Source organism: Oncorhynchus keta, chromosome 13 (assembly GCF_023373465.1).
Source record: "Oncorhynchus keta strain PuntledgeMale-10-30-2019 chromosome 13, Oket_V2, whole genome shotgun sequence".
Taxonomy (NCBI): Eukaryota; Metazoa; Chordata; class Actinopteri; order Salmoniformes; family Salmonidae; genus Oncorhynchus; species Oncorhynchus keta.
This window is the reverse complement of record NC_068433.1, coordinates 47,251,819-47,268,316: the sequence shown is the minus strand read 5'-3', so window position 1 is coordinate 47,268,316 and position 16,498 is coordinate 47,251,819. Positions and strand designations below refer to the sequence as shown.

General features: G+C 41.4%; 2 protein-coding genes across 2 annotated transcripts; one reads left to right on the top strand and one right to left on the bottom strand.

The window, feature by feature from the left end:
- Window positions 1-4,128: 4,128 nt before the first annotated feature.
- Window positions 4,129-8,420, top strand: LOC118392471 (WASH complex subunit 3). Its single transcript, XM_035784481.2, has 6 exons — window positions 4,129-4,328; window positions 4,555-4,719; window positions 4,849-4,989; window positions 6,336-6,443; window positions 6,529-6,593; window positions 6,903-8,420. Exons 1-6 carry the CDS (start codon window positions 4,278-4,280, stop codon window positions 6,994-6,996), a joined length of 624 nt encoding a protein of 207 aa, XP_035640374.1. The 5' UTR covers window positions 4,129-4,277; the 3' UTR covers window positions 6,997-8,420.
- Window positions 8,421-11,177: 2,757 nt separating this feature from the next.
- LOC118392470 (DNA damage-regulated autophagy modulator protein 1-like) lies at window positions 11,178-14,511 on the bottom strand. The gene is made up of 7 exons (XM_035784480.2): window positions 14,110-14,511; window positions 13,303-13,370; window positions 12,380-12,522; window positions 11,802-11,979; window positions 11,651-11,709; window positions 11,413-11,505; window positions 11,178-11,311 (listed from the first exon to the last, which is right to left on the bottom strand). The coding sequence occupies exons 1-7, from the start codon at window positions 14,238-14,240 to the stop codon at window positions 11,267-11,269; spliced, it is 717 nt and encodes a 238-aa protein (XP_035640373.1). The 5' UTR covers window positions 14,241-14,511; the 3' UTR covers window positions 11,178-11,266.
- Window positions 14,512-16,498: the final 1,987 nt, after the last annotated feature.

The following is a 16,498-nucleotide window of genomic DNA, read 5'->3' as shown; positions in this document are numbered from 1 at the left end:
TAGGAAAGTTCCTCAATGTCAACGTGCTTACAGACACAGGATTCTGTCAAAACAGTGAACACTCTGCAAATCCTGGGTGATGCAATCATACCAATACAATTCAGGTATGCACAAGTTGCCAGTAGTTCAGCAGGTGCTCTTGATGTAGGAAAAACCCTGAGAAACATAGCTTTTTAATTACCGTAAGCTGTCTATGCCCCACCACACTACACTCTCAGAGGACCCCTCTAAGTAAGAAACCTGTTCATTCTGTAAGTATCCCTATAGAGAAGTACTCCCCCTGCAGAAAGCCCTGTCAGCAACGTGTTGAACGTGTTTGTGTGAAACATGTATGGGAAGATCTCAATCAAATATATTTATAAAGCCCTTTTTTACATCAGCCGATGTCACAAAGTGCTATACAGAAACCCAGCCTAAAACCCCAAACAGCAAGCAATGCAGATGTAGAAGCACGGTGGCTAGGAAAAACTCCCTAGAAAGGCAGAAACCTAGAGAGGAACCAGGCTCTGAGGGGTGGCCAGTCCTCTTCTGGCTGTGCCGAGTGGAGATTATAACAGTACATGGCCAAGATGTTCAAACGTTCATAGATGACCAGCAAGGTCAAATAATAATAATCACAGTGGTTGTCGAGGATGCAACAGGTCAGTGCCTCAGGAGTAAATGTCAATTGGCTTTTCATAGCCGAGCATTCAGAGTTAGAGACAGCAGGTGCGGTAGAGAGAGAGAGTCGAAAACAGCAGGCCCGGGACAAGGTAGCAGGTCCGGTGAACAGGTCAGGGTTCCATAGCCGCAGGCAGAACAGTTGAAACTGGAGCAGCAGCATGACCAGGTGGACTGGGGACAGCAAGGAGTCATCAGGCCAGGTAGTCCTGAGGCATGGTCCCAGGGCTCAGGTCCTCTGGGAGGGGGGAGAGGGAGTGAGAGAGAATTAGAGGGAGCATACTTAAATTCACACCGGACACCGGATAAGACAGGAGAAATACTCCAGACATAACAGACCGACCCTAGCCCCCCCAACACATAAGCTATTGCAGCATAAATACTGGAGGCTGAGACAAGAGGGGTCGGGAGACACTGTGGCCCTGCCCGACAATACCCCCGGACAGGGCCAACCAGGCAGGATATAACCCTACCCACTTTGTCAAAGTACAGCCCCCACACCACAAGAGGGATATCTTCAAACCACCAACTTACTACCCTGAGACAAGGCTGAGTATAGCCCACGAAGATCTCCCCCACAGCACGAACCCGAGGGGGGCGCCGAACCCGGACAGGAAGATCACGTCAGTGACTCAACCCACTCAAGTGACGCACCCTTCCTAGGGACAGGATGGAACAGCACCCGTAAGCCAGTGACTCAGTCCCCATAATAGGGTTAGAGGCAGAGAATCCTGGTGGAGAGAGGGGAACCGGCCAGGCAGAGACAGCAAGGGCGGTTCGTTGCTCCAGAGCCTTTCCATTCACTTTCACACTCCTGGGCCAGACTACACTCAGTCATAGGACCTACTGAAGAGATGAGTCTTCAATAAAGACTTAAAGGTTGAGACCGAGTCTGCGTCTCTCACATGGATAGGCAGACCATTCCATAAAAATGTTGCTCTATAGGAGAAAGCCCTGCCTTCAGCTGTATGCTTAGAAATTCTAGGGACAATAAGGAGGCCTGCGTCTTGTGACCATAGTGTACGTATAGGTATGTACGGCAGGACCAAATCTGAGAGATAGGTAGGAGCAAGCCCATGTAATGCTTTGTAGATTAGCAGTAAAACCTTGAAATCAGCCCTAGCCTATACAGGAAGCCAGTGTAAAGACACTAGCATTGGAGTAATATCAATTTTTTTGGTTCAAGTCAAGATTCTAGCAGCCATGTTTAGCACTAACTGAAGTTTATTTTGTGCTTTATCTGGGTAGCTGGAAAGTTGAGCACTGCAGAAGTCTAATCTAGAAGTGACAAAAGCATGGATTAACATTTCTGCATAATTTTTGGACTGAACATTTCTGATTTTTGTAATGTTACGAAGATGGAATAAAGCTGTCCTTGAAATAGTATTGATATGTTCATCAAAAGAAAGATCAGGATCCAGAGTAACGCCGAGGTCCTTCATAGTTTTATTTGAGACGACTGTACAACCATCAAGAATAATTGTCAGATCCAACAGAATATCTCTTTGTTTCTTGGGACCTAGAACTAGCATCTTGGTTTTGTCCATGTTTAAAAGTAAAACATTTGCCGCCATCCACTTCCTTTTATGTCTGAAACATAGGCTTCCAGGGAGGGAAATTTTTGGGGCTTCACCATGTTTCATCGAAATGTACAGCTGTGTATTGTCCACATAGCAGTGAAGGTTAACATTATATTTCTGAATTACATCACCAAGAGTTAAAATATATAGTGAAAACTATAGTAGTCCTAAAACGGAACCTTGAGGAACACCGAAACATACAGTTGATGTGTCAGAGGACAAACCATCCACAGAGACAAACAGACGTCTTTCCAACGGATAAGATCTAAACCAGGCCAGAACTTGTCCGTGTAGACCAATTTGGGTTTCCAATCTCTCCAAAAGACTGTAATGATCAATGGTGTCAAAAACAGCACTAAGGTCTAGGAGCACGAGGACAGATGCAGAGCCTTGGTCTAACGCCATTAAAGGGTAATTTACCCCCTTCATGAGTGCAGTCTCAGTGCTACGATGGGGTCTAAAACCAGACTGAAGCATTTTGTATACATTGTTTGTCTTCAGGAAGGCAGTGAGTTGCTGCGCAACAGCTTTTTCTAACATTTTTGAGAGGAATGGGAGATTCGATATAGGCAGATTTATATTTATATAGTCTTATATTTTCTGGGTCAAGAATTGGCTTTTTCAAGAGAGGCTTTATTACTGACACTTTTAGTAAGTTTGGTACACATCCGGTGGATAGGGAGCCGTTTATTATGTTCATCATAGGAGGGCCAAGCACAGGAAGCTCTGACAGAGCAGTTCACTCCTCACGATATGATAGAGTGGCTTGGGGGTAAGGGGGTAACCATCTACTGCTCACTCCCTGGCGGAGGGAAGGGGAGGGGAGGGGAGTGGGTGCGGTACTCCTCTGCCCGCTGCCTGGCTCAGAGTATGTCCAGGGAAGAGGCTCTGCCAGGCCTCAATTATGGGGGAGTCATCCAGGACACACTGAAGCAATTACAGTCCCGTATAAATCAATATGCTGCTGGTTTAAAAAGTGATCTGCTCCCAACACTCTCTGGATAGGGTCTGACTCAGGAGGTCAGCTTAATTTTTGTTGTTGAGTTCTTCATAAATCAAATCAAATCAAATGTATTTATAAAGCCCTTAATACATCAGCTGATATCTCATAGTGCTGTACAGGAACTCAGCCGAAAACCACAAACAGCAAGCAATGCAGGTGTAGAAGCATCATAACAATTTTGTTTGATACTGGGCAGAGACTCTTCCTGCCTGTTGAACTAGGTTGAATTGGCATAGACTGGGCTTTCAGACTGGTTTACGATCAGGTGGGCAGTACTAGGCATGGGCTATGGCTTCAGTTTGCTCTTAGGTCAGGTTAGAGGGTTTCATTTCTGGCTGACATCAAGTTTAAGGGGCTCTTATTTCAGACAAGTCCATTCAAATCAAACGGTTGGAATCGAGTTCAGATTGAGGTCAAGTTGGAAAGCATTTTTGGTTTCCTGTGTTTTCTTTTTCATTGGTTCTGCTACTCTCCTATGTAGTAATAGTTCACAACTAATCAGGCATGATCCAATGCAACTCACATTGTGGGTTGTCTCCAAAAGACTATAGCATCTGAATCATCATCAAAATGAAGTTGTCAAATAATTTGTGTTGACGGCTTTATCCATTAACTCATCATCTCTGCAAACCATATTACGGTAACTAAGTCATCCTTGCCTGGATCAACATAATTGGGGCTTGTTTTGAGACGCTGCACATGTATTAACCATTATACTGTACTCCCTCCTTGTGGTGCATTGGACACACTACATTTGTGGCAATGAACTGTTAACCCTCCAGTGCAGGTGATGGAGGTATGTACCTTCAACCTTGGGTTCATTTTGATTTCCAATAAAGAAGAAGAAAAACTAAGCACCTCATTGGCTGATATACCCGGAAGAGCAGAATAATAATTACGTCCGTTTTGGATCACTGTGAAGTCACATGAAGCGTATTACAATTCCCATCTCTCTTTTGCAGATTGTCAGTAAAATATTACTATTAAACAAAGTAATCGCGAGTTAACCGATAGTTTGCCAAAACGATAAAAACATGGACGAGGACGGTTTACCGATTGTGGGATCGGGAATAGATCTGACCAAGGTGAGTGTTTTCCGTAGCCGAAGACATCTTGGTGGCTACTGTAGCTAAATTAGCCATGATAGCTTTAGCTTGTTTTGTTAACAAGCTGAATGACTCCCAGCCAAATAATGTAATCAAGTAAATGTTGTATCTAATGAGTGTGTGTAGTAAATGTGTTTGAACTCCCCATCTCTGTAAGTAAATAAACATTGCCGTCTTTCCATGATACTGAATGATATGGTCACAGGTCCCAGCCATACAACAGAGGAGAGTCGTTGCCTATCTCAACCAGTTCATTGTGCACACTGTTCGGTTCCTCAATCGTTTTTCGACAGTTTGCGAAGAGAAACTTGCATGCATATCTCTTCGGATACAGCAGATTGAAACTACCCTCAGCATTTTGGAAGCAAAGGTATGTGTTTTGTATACAATACGATGGGACTTTACTATGCCTTTGTTGTTGTATTGTTATGTGCTTTGCTGCTCTGGGCATACCAACCAATATGATAATGTCAGTACGTGCTGATTTTGTTCTATGTAGCTATCCTCTATTCCTGGTTTGGAGGATGTCAGGGTGGAGGGTGTTGGTCAGCGGCCAGCTACGGAGGTCAACAGTCCAGTCCTAGTCCCAAGTCAACCAGAGACCCCTATAGCTGTGGCTGTGCCATTGCAACCTCCTGAGGTACCCCCCCCCCTCCCCACACACACGTACATTGCCTTCAGAAAGTATTCATACATCTTGACTTATTTAACATTTTGTGTTAAAGCTTGAATTCCAAATGGATTAAATTAAATAATAATTATCATGCACCTACACACAATACTCCATAATGACAGTGAAAACATGTTTTTAGAAATGTTTGATCATTTATTGGAAATTTAATACAGAGATATCTAATTTTTGTAAGTATTCTTCCCCTTTTGCTATGACACTCCAAATTGAGCTCTGGTGCAGCCAATCCTTGAGATGGCAGTAACTTGATTGGAGTCCACCTGTGGCCAATTTAATTGTTTGGACATGATTTAGAAAGAAACACACCTGTCTATGTAAGGGCCAACATTTGACAGTGCATGTCAGAGCAGGAACTGTACCATGAAGTCCATAGATCTCCAAGATATAATTGTGATGAGTCATATATCTGGGGAAGGGTATGAAACTGTTTCGAGAGTGTTGAAAGTTTTCAACAGTACAGTGGTCTCCATAATTGGGAAATTGAAAAAATATGGAACTACAAAGACTCTGCCTAGAGCTGTTCGTCCGACCAAACGGGCAAGGAGGACCTTGGCCTGGGAGGTCACAAGAACCAAATGACAACTCTGATAGAACTACATAGTTCCTTGGTTGAGACGGGAGAACTTGTCAGAAGGTCTCTACAGCACTTCACCAATCTGGCCAGACGGAAGCCACTCCTGAGAAAAAGGCACATGACAGCACACCTTGAGTTTGCAAAAAGGCACCTGAAAAACTGTAGTCATAAGATTGTGATCTGACACACAATTTTTACTCTTTGGCCTAAATGCAAAGCGTTATGTTTGGAGTGAACCAGGCACAGCTCATCACCTGTCTAACACCATCCCTACTGTGAATCATGGTGGATGACCTGCAAACGTCCTTAGACTGGGGCGACGATTTACGTTCCAACAGGACAATGACCCTAAGCATACAGTCCAAGTACTTGAGTGGCCCAGCCAAAGACGAGACTTGAATACCATTACATCTGTGGAAAGACGTGAAGATTGCGGTTCACCACCACTCCCCATCTAACTTAACAGAGCTTGAGAAAATATGCAAGGGAGAATGGGAGAAAATGGAACGGCATCAAACACCTGGAAACCATGTTTGATGTATTTGATACCATTCCACTGATTTCGCTCGAGCCGTTACCACGAGCCTGTCCTCCCCAGTTAAGGTGCCACCAGCCTCCTGGGATTTCAACATATCCATGTTGATGGAACAATAACTTAGAAAGACTTGGTATATTTGTGCATGATGGAAATACTGAATTGCAGTATTGACTCTCCTTGTAGGCCTCTCCAAACATACCAGACCCAAGAGCAGCGGAGGCAGCAGGAGACAGTAGGATGACTGTGGCCAAGGACCCACGCTATGCCAGATATCTCAAGATGGTGCAAGTGGTGGGTCTCTCTACTTTTTCACATTTCTACAGAATATGACATCTGTTCAATGAAATCCGTCATTTAGAAAACTATTCAAAAACAGGGTGTTCCAGTTATGGCGATAAAGAATAAAATGGTCCAGGAAGGTTTGGATCCCAACCTGCTTGAGTGAGTGTCCTTACATTACGTTTTAGTAATCTGTATTCTCATACCTCGTAATCCAATACGTTTTGTTTTATACCCCACATCTTAATCTTTCTGGTAGCTCAGTTGGTAGAGCATGGCGCTTGTAACGCCAGGGTAGTGGGTTCGATTCCCGGGACCACCCATACGTAGAATGTATGCACACATGACTGTAAGTCGCTTTGGATAAAAGCGTCAGCTAAATGGCATATATTATTATTATTATGTCATAAAATGGTGGTCCTACATGTATTCAAAGTAACAATGGCGATTCCTACATGTTTCTGTTTGCAGCACACCCGATGCACCTGTGCCTGATGCCGTCAAGAACACACTAGATCAAGATGATGACGGTGACGATGGCAGTGAGTCATCTTTCAGCGATTGATCTGCTGTCTAAGCCATGAAGCTGCCTATAGGGAACTTCCTTCCCTGTCACCTGTGCTCCAGGCCTTTTCCACTGTGCTGCTGCAGGGGCACAGAAGGACTAGATGCCAGTGTGTGCTTGACAGGCAGAACTACAGTGCTACCAGACAAAGTCCCACTTCTGTGGATGATCTCCAGGGATGCATGGGACTTACAATAGCAGGCAGATTAAGTATCTGAAATGCATTGTAGATTGAGTGAATGTAAACGAGACTGTTGATAATGTCTGTGTCCAGGTCAGCCACTGATCGTGTGGATGTTATATTTTTGTTTCCATTTCTTCTCCTGAAACATTTGATTGGTCATGGACATGGTGTTTCTTTATGTCGTTTAGCAGTAAAACATGGAATGACAACCATGGAAAGTATCAACCAGATAATCGATTAGTAATTGATCATTCTTTTCTTTAGACTACACTGGGCAAACATGCCTCTGCCCTTTTGTCAGTATCATGTGAACATTCCAATGAAAGAGATTGTGGGGCAGCAGATAGCCTAGTGGTTGGGTCAGTAAGCGGAATGTTGCTGGTTGGAGTCCCCGAGTCGATTAGGTGAAAAAATCTTTTTGCCTTTGAGCAAGGCACTTATTGCCCCTATAAGTCGCTCTGGATAAGTTTCTGCTAAAAGACAAAAATGTAATTGTGCTTTAGTCACATTTGTTTTATTATGACAGTGATGTCTGCATGTTACACTTGTGAGGGGGTGATATGTTGTATCTCATGTCCATAATGTTTGTGAGAACATTTGATGGGTACTATTTTACACTACAACTGCTGTATGAAGGATGTCCTCCAGAAATGTTGAGGACTGTTCTCTGGCCGATTCGTCACTTTTAATTGAGACATTAAGCTGTGAAATGTAACTGTTCACTCCAGGAACAATGTGAAGACCAAATGAAGGAAATTGCACTTTTGGGGAAATATATAATGGAAAAAAACACCACTAGTTGTGAGCAATGTGTCAATGACAATGGTACCGTGTAGACTAAATTAACAGTAGTACCTAATGGGAATTCACCTCAATCTTCTAAAATGATGCATCTCAATCCCAGATTTAACCATGTGTGACTAACCATGTTAACAAGCCTTCCAGGCCCTTGGATCCCACTGTTGTGAAGGCATTATGCCTTGGCCTTTAAGTCCAATAGTTTTATACTACATCCCTTTTTATCCAAATGCTCAGAGATCCAAATCATCTTCACATTGTTTGTAGTCGTCTCTGGACAGAACACTGCAGTGATGGGAGTTTTTCAATGTGTTATGAAAGAGGGTAGATGGAGTGGTGTTAGACTGGAAAGCACTTTGTTCACGAGCGCAACGCAAGGAGCATTAATACCTGAGAGTTTACGCTGTTTAGCCTGAGAAATAAAGAACACATTTTGCCTCAAGATATGTGGACATCATTTTATTCAAACACTATTTGGGTTTTGTGTTTGGAACATAGAAGTACTTCACACATACAGTAGCCCTGTATGTATTTTGAGTTACTTTATTACAAAGGTATACCATAGATATGCCTCAACACCATGAGAAAGAGGTTTTCTTGAGCAAAATACCTAACTAGAAAAATATTTACATTCTAATATAAAACTGTTAACATTGGGGTCGGTAAGTGTACATACAGCCTCTTTCCATAAACTTTGGGTGGGTGAAATTTGGATGGAAACTTTGGATGGGTGAAATTAAGTTTCTATATCTTGATCTTGTGATTTTCTTGCGCAATACTGACTTTTGTACCACCTGGCTGATGAACAATGGGTTACATATTTCCTTAACCCAATAAATTCTCGAATTGCTGGTCACAGGATATGTTTTGTTTTGTGGTTAACCGTTAAGAATGAGGTTATGTTGCAATGACACCCTCCGGAAGTTGTCATTACTGTGTAGGTCTATGGAAGGGGGTGAGAACCGTGAACCTCCTAGGTTTTGTATTGACGTCAAAGTACCCAGAGGCTATACCATGATGCTACCCTACAGAGTGCTGTTGAAGCTACTGTAGACCTTTGCAAAATAGTGTGTTTTAATCAATTATGTGGTGACGTGATTATATTGAGTAGTTTTCACTCAAAATGTTTACTTTTTAAATGGTCCTCTCCTTCCTCCTCCGAGGAGCCTCCACTGCTACAGGTGTATGTAATCTAGCCTATACCAGGGAGGCAACATTGCTTTTCGAAGTGGAGGGGGACATAATATATATTGTGGTGTACAGCAGGTCAGCCACCAGGGGGAGACTCATCGAAGCCTGGTGACAGACGATGTATACATCACGAGGCGATGGCTCCATCTGCTGGACGTGTCAGGCCTCGGCGGGTTCTCCGGCCAGGACTAATTGGGGCTGATTGGGAGTCGGTGAGTAATCAAGGGCTGATTGCTCACCAGCTGTGCAAGGCCCATAAAGCTGTCAGAAGGGCAGCACACAGGGAGAGAGTGGGGGAAGAAAGGACTCCCATATAGTTGGGAATGGTTACAGAGATAACAGGAGTGCAGTTTTGATCCTGACAGGATACAGCAAGACTCAGAGAGGGTCTCATGGGGGAGACATTTTCTTTTTGAATTATTATATAAATAAACACCCTTGAAACCGAGCTAATCCTACTCTGTCCGTGTCTGATCTGTGAAACATTTAAACCGACCACTCTGAGGCACCCGTTAACTTGTTTTGTATCACATTCCAACGATAGAACTGGGGGGGTGCAAAAAGGAAATTTCAGAACGTGGGGGATACATGTGATACAGTGAAGGTTGCGCCACTGGCCTATACTATAGTCGTGATGATTATGTATGTAGCAGTGCCAGTAGCCTATGTGCCGGTCTGCATTTTTAAATTGAATTCATCGATTTCACAAATAGCATATCGCAAACATTGTCGAATTGAAGTATACCATACAAAGTTACATGTGCATTAATAGGTTATATAGCAAAAGGCGGATACTAACTGATGTGAATGAATGTAGGCTATAGCTATATTATTGATTTCCTATAGTACATAAAATGCTAATCAGAGAGTTAGATGACCTTTTCAAATATAAATAACTCACAATCTGATACGGATACAGTCAAGTGTCTTCCTCCATGAATTAAAGACTGTAGCGTGGGCTCGAGTCTGGAATCATGACAAACTTCTTTTAAATAACTGCCATAGACTCATCTGTAGGATGATAAGGAGAGTGCAAACTACAATCATGAATTATTAATTATTATTATTAATCTTCCTTTTCAAGCTGTTGGCTGTAGGCTATGTCCATTCTCAACACACTAACCCAGTAAATGTAATGCTACATTTCAAAGGCAGACAAAAACTTGAGTGAGATTTGAGCCCTTGCCACAAATCTACACAGAGAGCAATTTGACCAGTCAGTCAAACACTTGTGATGTAGTTTCTTTGATTATCAGTAAGCGCTGTTGTACTTCTGTTAAGGACACTTCCATGAACACGTCCAACTACATCAACGATTTGAATTGGCTGATAGGGAATTTCCGACAGGAAACTATCACAGCCACCTGGTGAGGTTAGCATAGTGCAAAATGTGCAAACTTACTGTATGTAATGGGAACAGCTAATATGTAGACGTTGATCACTTGCCACTATGTCAAAGAGTTTAATTGGCTGATGCTTAAACTCAACCTTGAACTTAAACTTTTTCTAATGTTCACAAGTATGGCCTGTAGTGTTTATGCAGTTTAGCCTGAAAAACAAATAACACATTTTGGCTAAAGATATGTGGTCCGCCTTATTCAAACACTCTGTTTGTAACATAGAAATACGTCACACACAGTAGCCCTGTATGTATTCTGAGTTACTTTATTACAAAGGTATACCATAGATAACCTCTTTCTCATGGTATTGAGGCATTTCTTGAGAAAAATATCTAACTAGATAAATATTTACATAGTAGTATCAAACGATTAACATTGGAGTAGGTAAGAGTACATACAGCCTCTATCCATAAACTGGTGATGGGTGAAATTAAGTTTCTATATTAACTCGATCTTGTGATTTTCTTGCGCAATTACTGACCTTTGTACCACCAGAGGATGAACAACTCAGGATGTCACAGGATGTGTTTGTTTTGTGGATAACCGCTAAGACGGAGGCTATGTTGCAATGGATACAGTATTAAAAAAAAAAGATCATACCATTCAGATAATCTCATATACATTTGCTTTATAAAAGTAGAAAAAATAAATTTGATTTGGTAAATATTCAGATTAAAAGGTTCAAATCAATGCTTCATCAGGAATAGTCCACAAACCGTGTTCTCAGCTTCAGAGTAAACTTCTGTAAGAAACAGGACAAAGAGAAATAAAAACACTCAAACAAAGGAGAAGAAAAGGAGAATCATTCCCACCACAATGACAGAGCGGTGACTGAAAACTCACTTTAAAGTCATGGATGTAGGTGAAGAAGAAGAAGATGAAGCTGAAGGCCACGATCCACTCACTCACAGCACTCACCAGATGGAACATATAGTCCTGTAATGACAGGGAGAGTCAGATAGAGACTGATATTGTCACGTATAGATTCTCTGGCCTATGAAGCCTATATGGATCCAGAATATCATCCATCTTTGTTGTTTATGTGAGTGGTGTTCTTGATAAAGATGTGCTCATACTGTACCTCGTCTTCTGTTTTTCTATGCAGTGTGGTTTGTGTCACGAAGACAGCACAGACAACAGCTGGATGGTAAATGAAGGAGATATTTTCTTTGATAAAACAATGATCATTCATGATTAAAATCGATCAGGGTTACTATTGTTTTCAAGGATACTGGGGAAAACTGCCAGGAAGGCGATGGTTGCAATTCCTGTGCGCATACGACACAAGGCCAATGAACATCCATAGGGGAAGGCCTTATAGGATATGATGGACTGGAGGATGGTGTACAGAACACCAGACACAAAGAAGAGTAATGCACCTGCATCATGAACTGTCGTAATCGTTGTCTCCTGGGGAAAAATAACATGCCAGAGAGATCATGTATAGAATATCACACTGTCACTTAATGGTAAAAAACCTCCATATTCTCACTAAAGGGGTGACAACCCACTGGGCAAAAACTAGTTTAATTAATGTTGTTTCCATATAATTTTAAATAATGAAATTCAATGTGATGATATTGAATAAACATGGAAAACTGATTGGATTTCACCCAACTTTTGTCTTAAATCCAATTACATCCTACTTGGCACACACTGGTTGAATCAAAGTTGAATAGGCAAATTGAATGGACTTCTGTGCCCAATGGGATGGTGACATTTCTTGTTGAATTCAAGTCTGTTGACAACTCAGCCAAATGTGAATCAAAACTAGTTGTTGAACTGACGTTTGTGCACCGTGGCAACCTACCTGGAAAGTAGCGACAAAACACATCCCCAAACAAGAAAGCATTCCAATCCAGAAAGCAGCCTGGTTCAGTACTGGGGGCACACCACCAGCCTTCTCATTGAGCTTCTCCACAAACTTGTATCTGGCATACATGGTGGCCGTACCTGTAGAGGATTTGTCATAGCGTATGGAGTGGATGTTTTTATTAGCACTTTTCACATTTAGACAGTATACGCTCACAGTAGACTATTGTAGGTATATGTAAAAACCTGCTGCAATATGTATTTATTTGCACCTTAAAAAATAGGTAAAAAAAGAAAGACAAACATAGTGAAGTGAAACCTAATAATAGAATATCATACCATTTATCCCCGTCTGACCATGCATTTCTGCTTTCATTTTCAAAAAAATGGGAAGTGTGAATAAAGCTCTTGGCATTGTCTCTGACCTGGAAAAACCCATTGGAGTTTCTCACAGGGATTGTTCACCCAAATGACAAAAGAACACATTGGTTTCCTTACCTTGTAAGCAGTCTATGGACAAGGTATGACAGCAAATCATGCTTTGGTTTAGTTCCTCTGGCACCGTTTCCACATGCTAATGTTTTAGCATTTGTGGCACAAATCCCATTTAAATCATGGGACCAATATTAGTATTTTTCAGGTGTCATGTCCAAATCATCCAGAAGTATCTAAAACTAAGTGTAAAGCTCAACAAATTCACTTATAGATGATTTGAACATGATACATGAAAAAATGCTAATATCGTCCCATGATATTAGCATGTGGAAACAGTGCCAAGGAAACTAAACCAAAGCATGGATTGCTGTCATACATGGTTCATAGACTGCTTACAGGGTAAGGAAACCAAATATGTAATTTGAACTATCCCGACACACTAAGACAAAAAGCCCTTTCGTGGTTTTAGTGTCTTTCTGTGCTCACCTGCAAATGCAGTGATGACCGTCATCAAGCCAAAGACACAGCTCTCTGGGGGTTCAGCCCCAGTGTCACTAAAGAAAGAATAGTTCAAGTTTAATGTGTGTATTAATGCCATGTCTGGAAGTCCTTTTAAATTATTTGGATTTAATTGAAACAATACATGATATAAAAAAATAATTGTACATATTGAATTATAACTGAACAGAAAGTGATATAATTTGTTATTAAGTTAAATAAAAAAATGTAATCAAAGCAAAATCATACCATTGGCATAATATATTACCCAAATAGACAATTGCATTTCAATTGTGAAACCATACCATTTTGATGACAAACAAATAATTCGGGTATATCTACAGAAAATATTACTGAATAGAGGGCTTTGATCGTTTGAAAGGAGCGCTAATTAGTAAAACCATTATTCATTATCTATGCCTAGTAATGTTTAGTTTGCATATGTGTTAAATGTCTATCTGCTCAATAAACAAAGCTGTTTAAATGTCAAGTGAGGACACACACCGGATATTTAGGGGGTTCACAGGCCCCCAAGCTGTAGACTACACAACTGTGAACTGGGAGCCAGCCAAATACAGCATTCAACTTGTGGTGGGGAAAACGAAACTGATTTATTTTTGTTGCAAAAATACGATATGATTTTCGTTAATATCGCCGGTTTTGATGAGTGGAAATAAAGAAACATTATTTCCAATACCCCCACTGATTTAAATAATAATAAGTAAACGCTATTATTACGGCAAGTTCGTGGAAAATAAAAATGCTCAGGCTGCTGATAAATATTCATAATCTTACCTTATATAGGGGAAGATAACATCCACATCATGCTCGAACAATGCAATTAGGTAGGAAACAATAAACGTGCTTGAAGACCAGATTACCAAAAAAGTTGGTAAAAAGCATATTCCCTCCCAGAACCAAAACATTTTGTCAGCAATAAGGAAAAGTTACCACGCAGACAGACCGACCTTTGTGCAAGTTATAAAGAATACATACGATGCAGAATACTGACAGGTAAAATCCCTCTGTCAATATTTCTCAGAGTTTAGATTTGAAGTAATATTAGAATTTGTCTAATCGGCCACCTAAAAAGTGACATCTCTTACTGTAAACTATACTGTAAACTGGTATTTTGCAATCACGTGGTCTAGACAGTATTTAACTTAACCTCTTCCGATCATTTCCGCATGTAAGAGAAAATAAGACGCACAGCTTTACATAAAATGGCTACACACACACGAACACCATTTTTTTGTCATCCTCTTCTGAACCAAAATGTCTTTGTTTGTTTGTTTGTTTGTTTGTTTGTTTGTTTGTTTGTTTCTTTCTTTCTTTCTTTCTTTCTTTCTTTCTTTCTTTCTTTCTTTCTTTCTTTCTTTTTCTTTCTTTCAACTTCATTGTTCATTATTCATTCTAATCTGAGTGGGTAGGCCTGCAGAGGGATGCATCCATTCTACACTGAGTATACAACACATTAAGGACACCTGCTCTTTCCATGACACAGACCTGGTCAGGTGAATCCAGGTGAAAAGCTATGATCCCAAACTGATGTCACTTGTTAAATCCACTCCAATCAGTCTATATGAAGGGGAGGAGACAGGTTAAAGAAGGATGTTTTAGCACTCAGACAATTGATGCATCAATTGTGTTTGGGTGACATTCAGAGGGTGAATGGGCAAGACAAAAGATTGTGCTTTTGAGCTGGGTATAGTAGTAGGTGCCAGGCACACCGGTTTGAGTCAAGAACTGCAACGCTGCTGGGTGTTTCACGCTCAACAGTGTTCTGTGTGTATCAAGAATGGTCCACCACCCAAAGGACATCCAGACACCTTGACACAACTGTGGGAAGCAATCGAGTCAAAATGGGCCAGCAGCACTCTGCGGAATGCTTTCATCACCTTGTCAAATCAAATCAAATTGTATTGGTTGCATACACATATGTAGCAGATGTTATTATGGGTGTAGCAAAATGCTTGTGTTCCTTGCTCCAACAGTGTAGTAATATCTAACTATACACAAAAATACACACAGATCTACAAGTAAAAGATTGGAATTAAGAAATATAGAAATATTTGGATGCGCAATATCGGAGTCCGGAGTATAGACATTATGGACAGTATGTGGAGAGAATATGTAGTATATCTGAAGAATATGTCGATAGAATAGTACATGTACAGCACTAGTTGAATAGGATGGCCTTGACTAGAATACAGTATATAGAGTACATATGGAATTTGTAAAACAGTATGTAAACATGATTAAAGTAAGCAGTATTCCATGTCTATGTACATAGAGCAGCAACCTCTAAGGTGTAGGGCTGAGTAGCAGGGTGGTAGCCTGCTAGTGACATTGACTAAGTTCAGGGCAGGGTACTGGGTGGGGGCCGGCTCGTGATGGATATTTAACAGTCTGATGGCTTTGAGATAGAAGCTGTTTTTCATTCTCTCGGTCCCAGCTTTGATTCACCTGTACTGAACTCGCTGGATGATAGCGGGGCGAACAGGCCGTGGCTCGGGTGGCTGAGGTCCAGTGATGTGTACCCCGAGGAACTTGAAGCTTTTCACCTTCTCCAATGCGGTCCCATCAATGTGGACGGGGGCGTGCTCCTTCTGCCGTCTGCTGAAGTCCATGATCAGCTCCTTTGTGTTGTTGATGTTGTAGAAGCTAAGCAGGGTTGGTCCTGGATGGGAGACCAGATGCTGCATGAAGTGGTGTTGGAGGACCAGTAGGATACACTCTTTCCTTTGTCTAAAGAAATATCCCAATGCCCCAGGTCAGTGATTGGTGACATTGCCCTGTGTAGGGTGCCGTCTTTCGGGTTGGGACGTTAAACGGGTGTCCTGACTCTCTGTGGTTGCTAAATTCCCCTCTTTAGCCCTCGTACCATCATGGCCACTTAATCATCGCAGCTTTCAATTGGCTCATTCATCCCCACTCCTCTCCCCTGTTACTAAACCCCAGGTTGTTGCTGTGAATGAGAATGTGTTCTCAGTCAATTTAACTGATAAAATAAACAACAATAAATAAATAAATAAATAAAAGAGTTCATGCCCTGATTAATTTAGGTTGTTTTGAGGGCAAATGGGGGAATAAACTCAATATTAGGAAGGTGTTCCTAATGTTTGGTATATTCAGTGTATTTCTGTGCATAGGACACAACACGCAAAATGTATAGCACAACTCC